The 15084-nt window shown below is 35.6% G+C and overlaps 1 protein-coding gene across 7 annotated transcripts in view; it reads left to right on the top strand.

Annotated features, from left to right (window-relative positions):
* The first annotated feature begins 3241 nt into the window (after positions 1–3241).
* The window catches only part of VAD1 (GRAM domain family protein), a 34915-nt gene continuing 23072 nt past the window's right edge, over positions 3242–15084 (top strand). For 2 of the 7 annotated variants that reach the window (XM_090317730.1, XM_039018470.2), the window contains exons 1-5: positions 3242–3578; positions 5312–5371; positions 6608–6658; positions 7012–7077; positions 14888–14983. In XM_090317730.1, the coding sequence (XP_090173856.1) occupies positions 3381–3578; positions 5312–5371; positions 6608–6658; positions 7012–7077; positions 14888–14983 (471 nt within the window). In that variant the 5' untranslated portion in view covers positions 3242–3380. The remainder of the gene's footprint in view (positions 3579–5311; positions 5372–6607; positions 6659–7011; positions 7078–14887; positions 14984–15084) is intronic. The other 5 variants (XM_039018461.2, XM_090317714.1, XM_090317711.1 and 2 more) reach the window with 5 other exon arrangements.

Genomic DNA, 15084 nt, shown 5'->3' with positions numbered 1-15084 from the left:
GGCAAGTGGGAGAAATAATGGGTATCTGATGCCCTAGTTTATTGTATTTATTTATTTTTTGTTTTTTCTCATTGAACTCAATGTTGTATATATTTATCCACTGAAGTTTTAGTCCAAGTGGGAGTTTGTTGGATTGTATGTCCTAAAACTCACAGTTTGTAGAGTTAAACATTTTCTATCATTAATAAAGATGTTATTCAACATTTCTTCAATAAAGTTGTTATTGAATTTATAAATTGCACTTGTAAAGACTAAATCCAATAAACTAAGGTCCATGGCTATTATATGAATACTTGAACTTTATGTGGAGACATAAAAGTGGATCAGGTTCGAGTAAGTAGTCAAAATGATCTATAGTATACGAATAAGGTTGAGTGCCTTATTCTAGTAACACTATCGGATGCGGCCCACTTTGTAGTTATTACAAGGAGTTGTAAAGTGTTACAAATAAAGTGATTCTGACTCGTTCATGTGGTGACATAAGGAGTAGGAGCGTCATGTACAATGAGTTTGCATAAGATCGGACCAATAAATAGGTTACTCTTACTTTATAATATTATTTACTGTTTATGACTGACTATTTCATAACGATGACCTAGGTAACTTGACCTTAATCCTGGACTAACTACGAACTCATGTTTATTTAGGATTATCCTTAAATTTACATAGGTGAGGGTTGGCTCAACAACGCCGACTCAATAAGCCTCCCAGTTTAGGGGTAAGACCGGATAGATAGCTGGACATAGAGTGCAAGATGGAATTCATGTCTACCCGATTTAGGGATAGGAGGAAGGTCGTTCTCTTAAATGTTGAATCTAGGTCTTGAACAAGGGGCCCCACCCTCTCATTGGCTCGAGAGGGATTCGGTTTAGTGATTAGATCACAAACCAATTGTTCATTAGAGGATCGGTGGAACTTAAGGAGCATGACGTAATTTTGGGGGTAAAACAGTATATGACCCAACCGTTATTACAAACAACCTGTGAATGGTCGACTTATTGATTATGGTTAAACAAGTGGACTCAAATATATCTTCAGCGAGAAGAGTGCAACTATCAAGCTATAGTGGTGTGACTCGATAGTTAACGAATATTGATTAATTTGATCTAAAGAGTTTTAGCCAATTAATCTTAAATCATTGGAGCTCATGATTTGTAGGCCCACAAGGTCCCTCTACTAGCTCGTAAAACATGAACACCTTGAATTAGTAAATTGAGTGAATTTGGAATGATATCAATTTGACGTATTCAAATTAAATCTCAATGTGAAATTTTAAAATTGAATTTAGGGTTTGAATTTGAATTGTTCAAAGTCAAATTAGGGTTTGTATAATTATATTCGATGTAATTAATTAACGTTTAATTTATCAAAATTAAACAAAATTGGAGAGTTTATAATATTTAAATATTGATTTAAATATTAATTACATGAATAGGATCCGTGTTTAAAATTAGATGTGTGACTAAATTAATATTTGATATTGAATTATTATTTAATTAATTAAAATAAAATTAATTTTCAATTTGGTTCAAATTGAGAAATTGGATTTTTAAATTTTGAATTAATTAAATTAGATTTTAGTTAGTTTTGGAATTCATTAAAATTAGAAATTAAAATTGAAAATTAAGTTGTTAGTGGAAACATCTAAACTTCTCTTAATAGGAGGTGAATTCTTCCAATTCACACACATTGCCTATTAATTCCTGCATTTGAAGTGATATCAGCTGGTCTCTTGAGTCCTTGTATGAAAGACAATGATAAAACTCTTCAATTTTGAGATTGAAAGACAGAATAAGCTGCTGAAAACTAGTTTCTGCAGAAACTGTTTTTCCCTTTCTTCAAACCCACATCAAAACCTTCACAAATTTAGCCTAATTGTGAGTTCCACCACTCAAATTCAAGGTTGAGAATAGTAGAGAAGATCTCTTAGTGGTCCACGACTTCAATTAGAGAAGATTATAACTCAAATTCGTGTTTGAAGAGGATCTTCAAAGGTACGTAATGAAATCCTCTTGATACCCCATGAACATGCTTATTTTGATGTCAAAATCGAGGAATTAGAATGCTTAATGATCATGTTTTCTTCCTCTGCATGTTTTTGTAAACCAACAACAATAAGCTGAAAGATAGATAAATGGGGCCTTTTAAAATCCTAAAAAAATATGGTTCGAATGTTTATCACATTGAGCTACCGATTGACCTTCACATCAATCCAATATTCAATGTAGTAGATTTAAAATCCTACTTTGCTCCTGATGAATTCCGGTTAGCTTCTTAATAAGCCTCGAGGTCGAATTTGAATTTTAGGGGGTGGAATATGGTGTATTGAGAATAAATGTAAGGGAATTGGAATAAGAGTTGGTGAATAGTTAGTTACTGGTTAGTTAGCTGTTATCCAGCCTTACTTATAATCAATTTTCCTATTAAAATAACACCTTTCTCCCTCATTTGAGAGAGAATTAATATTGATTCAAAATTAGAGTTTTGCACACAATTTTATGTTAAACTTTCAAGTTTTTCAATATTTTTCAGTTTTAAATTTATGGTTTTAGGGAACCTCGACCAAATGTTTTGAGTTGTCTTAGTGAAATTTTATTAATTTTATTTGACATATGAGATCATTTTATTTTTATTGGAGCAGAGGGATAAAATTTTCATATAAGGTTTGAACGCATGTGGTAACATCCTATTAGTAAATGTTGAAAAGTCAAGTAGTTACAAGATCTTTGTACATCCCTCCCAATCGCACAAAATTGAAAAAAATATTTTTGGTCCTATTTAAACATGTTACACTTTTAATCTTTAATTTTTTAAATTTAATTTCAAAATCAATTTAAAAATTTCAGCTATTTTAAATTAATTTATATCATTAAAGCCAAAACCGAGAGTGAGTATTTATTGAAAAATTAAGTTTAAAAGTATAAATCTTGAAATCGAAAAGCTAAATTGAAATAAAATTCAATATTTAAGGACTAAAAGCATAATACGTTAAAATATAAGAGACTAAATTGAAATCAAACATAAAACTTAAATAAAATGATAATATTTTTAAGAAAAAAATAGAAATTAAATCTAAAATCTGTAGATGAAAGCGTATTTTTATAAAAAAAAATAAAGTTAGTCAAATATAGAAAAATAACAAAAATACTTACATAGATTACCATTCGTATATATTGTAATTTATCAGACATTTTGCTATTAAAGATAAATAGTTTTTTCATTTAAAATAATTTCTCGAATAATAATATAAAAAACTACAAGATCTGTACCGACGTTTTTTTCTTCTTCTTCTTGCCGACCGATCACCAAATTGAAAGCCGACCCAACGACCACTGCTTCTTAAAACTCACAAAAGCTCGTTCTACCGGCCCTTCTCTGCTATGGCAGCTGCGGCTTCAACGGCGGCGGCTGAGATAATTGAACTACCTCGACCACGAGACAAGCTCCCAGTGAACCTATCTCCGGACTCTGCTTCCTGCTACCCCCCCGAATCATCTTCTTCCTCAGCCGACCGCATATCCGATACCAACGAGTCTTCTTCTTCGCCCGACGGTTTCCACGAGGACGTGGAAATTCAGGTACACGCTGCCATTTCTCCCTTTTCTAAATTCGCAGCCGCTTCCGAGAATTATTGAATTTTCCTTAATTTTTGGTTGTTGAGAAACGATCGATAAGGGTAAACGCGAATGTGAACTTCCATCTTTTCCTTATTGTTCCAATTCTGTCAATAGAAGCTGCCTAGTATCACCATCCTCATCTTTATCTAAAATGCCACTCTCTAAGGTGAATCTTGTAAAATTTACTTCCCTCCATAATATTTTTTATTTTGATTTTTAGTCACGTTCCTCTCCACCCTTTTTAAGGATCTCATCTCTTATTTTTCACATTCTCCTGCTTTTCTTATTTTGAACCGTGTTTATTTCATACCATCTCAGCTTTATCTAAAGTCCTTCCAAGAAATAAAGAATCCAACATAGAGTTCATCAGATTCGACTTCTGTCATTTGAAGGGGTTTTTACTTTTCAGTCGATAATTCTAATTTTAAGATTTTATTAAAATAAGTGATTTTATTTCTTCATTTAAAAAAAATTTCGGAAAATTTAAGATAATTATTTTGAATGGCAAAACTGTTATAAATATTTTAAAATATAGTAAAATGTGATTGTTTATCCGTGATAGACAATAACATTACTATAGACAATCACATTTTACTAAAACAATCTGAAAATTTATTTATTTATTTATGTAATAATCTCATTGTTGAACATAAATTTGAATTAGAATAATCAATCAAACACATGTTCAATTAACATTTGTTATAAAAGGTACAGAATTGTTTTTGTATTATAACACCATAAAATAAAACAACCTCTAAATTTCTTGACTTCGTTCCATGAGAAATGACAATGAGTGACAATGAGATTGTTACGGTAAATCTTCCTTTAGTTGAAGTTATTGATTCATTTATTTATCAACTTTATCCTGCTTGTAATTAGTAAAAAGTTTTATGTTATCAACCTAGGACATTGACATCAACAAACAACCCTCTTTATTACCATAAATCACCTCTGAGAATATATGTATGCAAATTCGATGACAGTATGGTGTACATCTTCTAGACTAAGGCTAGAATCATGTTCCCACTAGATTACTTGTCTGTTAATCCATTTCCTAAACAAATTAATATTATTTTACACGAGCCCCTGCACAGCCCAGCTGAAGGTAGAAGACAGTCTTAACATAAATCTCAGTCTTTTCTCTATCTGAAATGATAATCCAAAAACATGACTAAAAAATGATTGATTGAAATTCTTTAAGATATATAGAAAAAGAAACATATGTGAAATTAATAGAATCACTCGAAACATGATGTTATTTATAGCATATCAAAGAAAATGGAAAATATAAAAACATTTCGATTCAAAGTATTTTAAGAAAAATCTGCTTAAACTAGAAGGTACACCACCAAGCACACCCTCAGCCTCTCTTGAATATGAAATTATGCATAAGAAATTTCTGGATTTCTTTTGGAATTCTAATCCACTGGGAATCTTCATTTCTTTTATATCTGTTTTTATGCTATCATAGTTAGATTCTTGTTACGTGCTTCCCTTGATTCTTATACCCAAAGATTTGGAAAGAAAAAAGTTCTCATGTGGTTCTTCACTCTAGATATATACAGATGTATATAGTCTATAAAATCTGTAAGCTCTTCAGTCTTCACTCTGGATATATTCAGATGTATATATGAGACCTTTCCTAATGCTTTTTATTTTATATAATCTCTGAAACTTCTTATTTTTTTATACAGTCATCTGCATTATTGAGAAGTGAAGAATACCGGCAGTTCTTCCGCCTGCCATCGGATGAAGTAAGTAGCTTCAGTCTTGAGGTTGTTAGTTTATTAATTGTAGCTGAAGTTGATAATAGGATGATTTGCGTCAAGCTAAAGAATCAATAAGAAAAAGAGGGGTGGGGGGGGGGGGGGGGTGGGAAGAAGAAATTGTCGCCTTTCATTAAGCTTAGGATAGATTGATGCAAGCGGTGATTTCTTAGTGGGATTTCTGAAGTTTTCTTTTGATTTGGAATAGGAAAAACAAAATATATAGGAAAATATTTCAGGAGGGAGATATGATGCATTTAATTAATTGATTATTACATTTTAATGAAGTATTTTCTACTTATTTCAGTCCCTTTCTTTTGCCTTTGACCATTTACTATATTTTCTAGTTCTCCAGTTAATGAGCATTGGATAACATACAAGTCTACAGATGGGGCTTTAACTTTTGTGTAAAGATTGCTTCTGCATTGTAAAAAATAGAAATGCAGCTTCTAGGATGATTGCTAGCACTTTGGAAGTGTCAAGAATGTCAGGAGTATGATTAAATGATTAAATTTATAGTAACCTATTAGTTTAAGCTTTTTGGTAGTTTAACACAATTTTATAGCTGGACATCCTTTATTCAAGTTTTGTAGCATTGTTTCCTCCCAATTATTATTGATAATCACTTATTGAGCCAAACTCTAATTTTCTAGCTCACAACTGGAGGAAAATGTTAGCAATGTTAACAGTATGATTAAGCTTATGTGATCTATTTGCTTAAGATTTTTCTGGTTGAGTGGTACTGAAAAAAAAAAAAAAAAAAAAAAAGAAACATTTCAATATATTCTTTATTGGAACATTTGATGGACATTTTCCTTTATCGGTTATTTGATTGGATATTTATTTGATTGGATATGTCTCTGCCCAAGGGATGAAAGAATATGTAGCTTTTTGCAGACTGTTGTAAATGGTATTTCCAGGATATCTGCTTTATCTTGGATTCCTACGGAGATCTTATTGTCTGAAAAGTCAACTTCTCTCTCTAGTGATAATTTTATATCTACATGTAATAACAATCTAAATCTTGGTTGTATCATGTCATCATGTCAATTGGAGCTTATCCCGAGTGTACTATTTTGTAGGCAGGTTAATTACCCCCACTCCACCACCACACACTATATCTTCTTTTTTGCAAGAGAACTTGTGTATATATATAGTCAGATTTTTCACTAAGATATTTATCTTAGTACAAATTTATTTTGATAATAAATGCTGTATTTCTAGGTCCTTATTGAAGACTTCAATTGTGCTTTCCAAGAGAACATACTAATTCAGGTAATTTTTATCTTCTATAGATCCTTGTTCACGTTCAGGATAAGTTGTGAACTTAAAATTTTACCTTTGATTACCGGGATTGGTATTGTGGGCTTGTAACTCGAATGAGGGCCATTCCCACTTCTGGGTAGGCCTCAACCTAACAAATTTTACATTGGATTGATTACCTTGGTAGGCATGGCATATATCCACTTTTGATTTTTACCATTAGAAAACCTACAATCTATCTTTATTTTTATGCTTTTACTCTTACAGAAATGTAACATACATGAATTCCTAGTCGGAAATGAATGGATTATGGTCCAGCCATTTGTTCTCTTTATTATTATTATTATTTTGTATTTATGTTTCAGGGCCACATGTATCTGTTCGTGCACTATATCTGCTTTTACTCCAACATCTTTGGGTTTGAGACGAAGGTAAGATGTGAATTCATCTTTTAGCTGCATGAGGTTATTCTTACCTACCAGCTCGATTCATATAAGTTATGATTTAAACCAAAAGTTCTCTCTCTCTCTCACTCTAGCACATGAGCTTGCATCATGCAAGCACACAGATTCCTCATGTTCATTTTATCAATAAAATCCACCATCTTTTTTCATCTGCTCAGGCTATATGTTCTCCTCTTGATTTCTTTCTTGTTTTGGAAAAAAGTCGTGAAGCTACAGTTAATGAGTTTTTTGATAAAATGCTACTATCAGTGAGTTTGTTGCTTTAAATAAGGTTTTTGATACTTTGCCAGCCGAACAGTCTTTGTCAAACAAGCACTCTCGACCTTTAATTTTGAATATCCCTTAGGGCTCCCAAGGTTTACCGCAAGGTTGAATCACATCCTCTTTTTTACTCACGGAAGTGTTTTACCTCTTTATTTCATGAAAACGCATATTTTAATGCCAATATTTTGGAAGAATGTTGTGTAAGATTGATGATATCTTCAAATTAGGAGCTATTGCCACGAGACTATGAGTCGAGTCAACTTGCATTTTGTTCCTCTTAGTCCTTCAGAAAGTCAGTTATTTCTCCTTTGGTACCTAATGTTAACTTGATTAAAGGTCTTATTAGCTATTCTCCTCCTATGGAATCTGTCCCTTCTTCATGTATTTTTGCTTTTGATTCCAATGGAGAAATTAGTACAAGTAGCTTGAAACATTTTTGGAAGAAAAGGTGTTTAAAGATCCATATATAGTGGATTCATTTACTGATGCATTCGAAACATTCTTTAAGGATGATGCTCAAGATTACCTGATTATGACTTCCCAACCATTATTGCTAGTTTTAATACGTTCCTTAGTGCCTTCAAAGTTCACATCTTTAGTTAAGGTTTTTGGAATACAACTCAAAGAAGTTCATCCTTTATCCCCTCAAGTAAAGATCTAAGTGGTCTTGGCAAGGTGTTCGTCAATCAGATATATATATATGTGTATACATATTTATATATATATTTTTTTCTTCCTTTGAACATTGGAGAGTTCGGGAGTAAATCCAAAGGGGTTGCTTTATAGAGGGTGGCTGGATTTTTGTTCGCCCTTTTTTGGAAGTTCAACTGGTGGCTGTTTAATATCACTTGTTGGACTTTGTTTCGTTCTCCTGTTGGAAGAAGTTTGAGCATTTGGAGGAAATTTCTTTTTAAGCTTCTTGGTTCATCAAAACTTCTTTGGTTGCGTTCTTAGTTCGTGCAAAGTTGAATTTAGGAGGCTTGCTCCTATTGGAAGTGTTTTTAGTTTGCTCTTTGTAGGGTTTTGTTGGTTGGTGGTCGTTTTTCTTAGATTTTATTGGTAGTTTTTTGTTAAAAATAAAGAATAGGGAAGAGAAGAACAACAAGATTACGTGGAAACCCTAGTACAGGGAGAAAAACCATGATATAAAGACTTTTTCTTATTCTTTAAATCTAATACACTGAATACACAGGGACACACTGTATAAATAGACAGTAGAAAACCCTAGGGATCTATACAATTACATAAACGCCCCTAGGTTAATAACCCTGTTTTCAACACTCACCCTCAAGTTGGAGCATAAATATCGACGAGGCCCAACTTGCTTACACAATAATCAAAACTTTGTCTCAGTAACCCTTTTGTAAGTATATCAGCAACTTGTTGATTTGAAGGAATATAAGGGATGCATATTTTTCCACTGTCCAACCTCTCCTTAATGAAGTGTCTGTCTATCTCTACGTGTTTAGTTCTGTCGTGTTGAACTGGGTTGTTTGCGATACTGATGGCAACTTTATTATCACAAAACAATTTCATCGGAAGCTCATTATCTTGCTGGAGATCTGATAATACTTTCTTCAACCAAATTTCTTCACAAATCCCTAGACTCATGGCCCAATACTCAGCCTCAGCACTACTTCTAGCAACAACTCCTTGCTTTTTACTTCTCCAGGTGACTAGATTACCCCAGACAAACGTACAATACCCAGATGTTGATTTTCTATCAACAACAGACCCTGTCCAGTTAGAATCAGTGTAGGCTTCAACAGATCGTTTATCGGTTTTTCTGAACATTAGCTCTTTATCGGGAGTTCCTTTCAGATACCGAAGAATACGTTCAACTGCTGTCATATGATCCTCACAAGGAGCTTGCATAAATTGACTCACAGCACTTACTGCATAAGAAATATCAGGTCTTGTGTGAGACAAGTATATCAACTTCCCAACCGCTGATATCTTTCTTTATTAACAGGAACTCTATCATTCTTATCACTGAGCTTCGCATTGTATTCTACTGGTGTGTCAACAGGTTTACACCCAGTCATACCTGTTTCTTTTAGCAAGTCCAGAGTATATTTTCGTTGAGAAACTGATATACCTTCTTTTGAGCGAGCCACTTCCATTCCCATAAAGTATTTTAGCTTCCCGAGGTCTTTAATTTCAAACTCTCTGGCCATCTCTGTTTTGAGCCTCATGATCTCTACATCATCATCCCCAGATAAAACAATGTCATCAACGTAGACAATAAGAACAACTATCTTCCCTGATGTTGATCTTTTTATAAAATGAGTGTGATCAGAATGCCCCTGAACATACCCCTGTGCTTTCACAAAAGTTGTGAACCTGTCAAACCAGACCTTGGAGATTGTTTTAATCCATATAGTGACTTCCTCAATCTACACACCTTGTTTTTGAATTGACTCTCGAACCCAGGTGGGGGACTCATATAGACTTCCTCCTCAAGTTCCCCATTCAAAAAAGCATTTTTAACATCAAGTTGGTGTAGAGGCCAATCTTTATTCACAGCGACTGATAAGAGCACTCGGATAGTGTTAAGTTTAGTCACAGGTGAAAAGGTTTCAGAATAATCTACTCCATAGGTTTGAGTAAAGCCTCTTGCAACGAGTTTGGTCTTATACCGGTCAATCGTCCCATCTGACTTGTACTTTATAGTAAACACCCATTTACATCCAACTGTCTTGTGCCCTTCAGGCAAAGTCACTGGTTTCCAAGTTCTATTCTTTTCTAGAGCTCTTATTTCTTCTATAACAGCAAACCGCCATTCTAGTTTTTTCATTACAACACTTATGTCATCTGGAATCACCTCAGTGTCCAAACTAGTAGTGAAGGCTTTGAACTCGGATGCCAGATTACTATATGTCATGTAACTATGCATAGGGTATTTAGTACATGAACGAGTACCTTTCCTCAGAGTTATAGGAAGATCAAGCGATGCATCATGTTCTTTCACTTCTCCAGGCCCCTCACCATGATCGACTATCTGTGTATCAGAAACTTCAGTAGTATCTTCCACATCATCATTAGCAAGAATCATTTCATTCTCTACAGTTTCAATCATTTCATCCTCTACAGTTTCCCCTTCTGTCACTCTTTTAGTATTACTGCTTCCTTCTCCCTTGTCTTGCTTGCCTTCATCAGTCTCCATACATATATCAACATCATTAATTTCAGGAATATACGTACCTGGACCTGATGGTGGGTCTGACTCCTGCACTAGAGCCGACAGTTCTGGTTCAACAGGTGACACTGCTTTCTTCCTGAGATTCTTCTTGTAGTAAGTTTTCCAAGGAACTTGATTGGTAGGAAGGACCAGACTATCATGCTCAGAACTAGGGTTAGACAAGGTTTAAATGGACGCTGACTCTAAAGGAATAGCATAAGATGACCAGTTAGTCTCTTCATTTATGTTCTCCCCTTGAAGATGACTAACAGGAAAAAACGACTGATCCTCGAGAAAGGTGACATCCATGGAGACATAGTATTTACGAGACGACGGGTGATAACACTTATATCCACGTTGATGGAGTGGATATCCAATAAAGACACACTTTTGAGCACGAGGAGTAAATTTCGTGCGGTTTGGATCATGGGAGTGAACAAAAGCAACACAACCAAAAACCCGAAGAGAAACATCAGAGATCAATCGAGTAGCTGGAAAGGACTCTTTAAACAATTCTAAAGGAGTATGAAGATTAAGAATACGAGAGGGCATCCGATTGATGAGGTGGGCAGCAGTGAGAACTGCATCTCTCTAGAGGTATGACGGAAGAGTAGCAAATAACATAAGAGATTGAGCTACTTCAACCAGATGCCGATTTTTATGCTCCGCTACTTCATTTTGTTACGGAGTGTAAGCACACGAGCTCTGGTGGACAATACCAGAAGGGGGCATTGAAAAATTCTCGTCCATTATCACTTCGTAAAATCCCAATCTTTGTTTTAAACTGAGTTTCGATAGTTGTATAAAACTGTTGGAAAACAGAGGACACTTTAGATTTGTCAGTAAGAAGGAAAACCTAGGTGAGGTGGGTGTGATCATCTATAAATGTGACAAACTACCTTTTTCCAGTGGAAGTAGTAACTGGTGAGGGACCCCATACATCACTATGAACAAGAGAAAACGGACTCGAGGGTTTGTAAGGCTGAGAACGGAAAGAAACACGATGTTGCTTGGCACGAATACACACATCACAATTAAAAGAAGAAGTACTAACATTGTGAAATAAATGTGGAAATAAATACTTCATATATTGAAAATTCAGATGTCCTAAACGGAAATACCATAACATAACATCATGTTCAGAAACCGAGAAATTTAAAGACATAAACCCAGTTTGATGATCATTCCTAGAGGAAGCTTCGTCAGAAAGGAAATATAGTCCCTTATCGTGCCGGGCAGTGCCAATCGTCATCCCCAATTTCAGATCCTGAAACAAAACGGAATCCGGTGAGAAAATTGCCTTAAACTTCAAATCTCTTGTTATTTTACTGACAGATAACAAATTATACGATATTTTAGGCACATGTAAGGTATCACGTAGAATTAAACCATTAAACGGAGAGATATTGTCTTTTCCTGCAACAGGGGCAAAAGACCCGTCTGCAATGCGAATACGCTCATTACCAGCACTTGGGTTATATGACATAAATAACTCTGAGGAACTCATAAGATGATCTGTGGCCCCTGAATCCACAATCTATGGTTTTTTACCATTTATACTAATCAGGCCAAAAGAAGAGAAATTACCTGACTGTGCAATCGCACTCACCCTAATCGTATTCAAGTTGTGCTTACTGTCATCGGAAGATTGCTTCTGAGTCTGTTCATCTACTGAGTCACTTACCAGGGCACGACTAGTATTAGATTTGTCATGAGACTGTCGTCGCCTGCTGTTTGGGGGCTTCCCGTGCAATTTCCAACACTGGTTTGTATGCCAAAGCTTCTTACAATGTTCACAAACAGGTGGGGCTTTTTTTTTATCACCATCAGCACTTGACGACTTTGTGACGAAAGTGGCTGCGTTAGTAGTAGGAATGGGATTATTCATGGCACACGACCAATCCTCTTCCAGCCGTATTTCAGAGCAGACTTCTCTGAGTGAAGGAGTCGGGCACTGGCCCAATATCCGACTACGGACACTATGAAATTTAGGGTTTAATCCAGCCAAGAACACGTAAACACGATCTGCCTCCTCAATCTTCAAGTATTGGGCCCCATCTTGTAGACAGTTCCAGACAATCTCTCTACACAAGTCCATCTCTTGCCACAACATTAATAGTTTGTTAAAATAAGAAGTAACATCCATGGACCCTTGTTTGCATTCATGGACCTGTTTGTGGAGTGTATATAGCCGAGAGGCATTCTGTTTTTTAGAGTATAGATCTTGCGTTGCCTCTCAGATATCCTTGGCGGTTGCAGCATATAGCAGTGGTCTTCCTATCTGGGGTTCCATACTATTCACCAAAACAGAACGTAACAACGAATCTTCTCCTTTCCAAATTCGTTCTTGTGGATCACCTGGAGCCGGCTTTGGAATTTCCCCTGTCAAGTATCCAAACTTGTGACGCCCTTCCAAGGCCATTCGGATTGATTGGGACCAAGAGAAATAATTCTGGCAATTTAGTTTTTCCCCTACAATAAATCCTGCAGAATTACCCATCGAACCAGATAAGTAGGAAACATTTGGCAAAACAAATTCGATTTTGAATAAACTGGTTGAGGATTTGCACCGGACATTGTATCCAAATCAGAAATCTGTTGTTGCAGGTAAGTCAATCGTTGTCTCACATCGTCTGGGTAATGGGTTGAACTACAAGCGGCTGGGAACGGTGCTGTCACTGTCAGCTGGAAGGATGCCGCCGGTCGGCTGGGCTGTTCAAGATAGCCGGCTCGTTCTTTGCCCGACATCACTCCTTGCAGAACCGAAGGGCTTGTCGTGGAAGGGTTGGTCGACGCAAAACCCACTGGATTGGAGCGGAAGTCGAAGGGTCGGGTCTGTTCGTCACGGATCTACCCTTGTTCAGCCCGGAATGACCCGGTTTGCTCCAGATCGGTACCGATCCTGCCCAGATCGGACCGATGTGCTTGTTCTTCGTGGCCAGCCCCGATTGCGACCGGACGATTCATCTGCTGGTCGATTCTGCCCAGATTGTGGTTCATCTGTTCTTCGCGGCCAGCCCCGATCGCGACTGAACGATCCATCTGCTGTTCGCGGGTTCGGCTTGTTTCTGCATGGAGAAGCCCGATCGGCGCGGTCTGATGCGGTGGCTCCCACTGACGGCGACTCTCCGTTGACTGCAATTGGACGACAGAAAGTAACTCTGGTAGGGCTGCCTGAAAACACTCCTTTACAGTTGCTCGGATAGCCTATTTCATGTCAAAACTCGAAGACCCATTAACAGAAGAAGATTGGGGTTGATTCTCTTCCATAACGGCCAGAGTTTCGTCACCTAGCTTTGATACCATGTTAAAAATAAAGAATAGGGAAGAGAAGAACAACAAGATTATGTGGAAACCCTATTACAGGGAGAAAAACCACGATATAAAGACTTTTTCTTATTCTTTAAATCTGATACACTGAATACACAAGGACACACTGTATAAATAGACAGTAGAAAACCCTAGGGGTCTATACAATTACATAAACGTCCCTAGGTTAATAACCCTATTTTCAACCGTTTTTATAGTAGCCATTATTTCTTTTTCAATATTTGACGGAGGCATTTCTATCGAAGTTAAAAAGCTTATTTATCATTATGGGTTGTATCTGTTGTTCATATTTTTTTCCCTCTCCATCTGGGAGTTTGTATCTTTTAAATTTTTATTCCTTTCTGTTACATCAACAAGAAATTCTTTCTTGTTTCAAAATCAAATACAAGATCTTCTTATATACAATAGAGATCATCTACCAATGAGGAAAAAATCTTACAGATAATGATATAAATGATAAATATACTCATAATACATATCTAATATTACAAGATATATAAAGGAAATTTAACCATATTTAACTGTACAAGGGTAACCTAAGTAGGAGAAAGTAAAAAGATAGTAAAGGTCTAAGGACAATGTGACAAAGATGTTTACAATAATATAATAGTACTAATATTTACACTATAACAAATAGAAACTCTTCAAGTTAGGACTGGTTTATTGGTTCGTTTTATAAACATGTTCTTCTCGAGCACATGAGCCGATCATTCAAATTATACAAGAAAGTGAGGAATATATGAAAAGTTGCTCGGCCACAATACTCAATGAATTTACATGCTGACAGTTGTTTGGTATGCATGACTTTTGACCACTATTCATCGTTTAATTTGCATGTATTACTTCAATATTATGTTGGTATTCCTATTTAAACATTAACCACGTGTTTCAATTTGATTTCTTATATCACTATTTTAAAAAAATTTGGTTATTGTCAAGGTTGGATCCTTACTACATTTTTATCTGTCGTGGATCTTGTTTATGATTCTTATTGTACTTCAGAAAATAATCCCATTACAAGAAATAACAGCTGTACGTAAAGCAAAGACGGCTGGGATCTTTCCTAATGCCATCGAAATATTTGTTGGAGAGAAAAAGGTAGTTTTAAGTTTTTGATGCCTTACATTTACATTTTCATCTAAATATTTTATTATGGGGATCTTTGATATTTCGGTTTTATTTATTTATTTATTTTTTAT

The sequence above is a fragment of the Benincasa hispida genome, chromosome 1 (genome assembly GCF_027475165.1).
Source record: "Benincasa hispida cultivar pf3 chromosome 1, pf3_genome.v1.1, whole genome shotgun sequence".
Taxonomy (NCBI): domain Eukaryota; kingdom Viridiplantae; phylum Streptophyta; class Magnoliopsida; order Cucurbitales; family Cucurbitaceae; genus Benincasa; species Benincasa hispida.
Note: the sequence above shows the minus strand (reverse complement) of the source record. Positions and strands in the feature narration are given on the sequence as shown.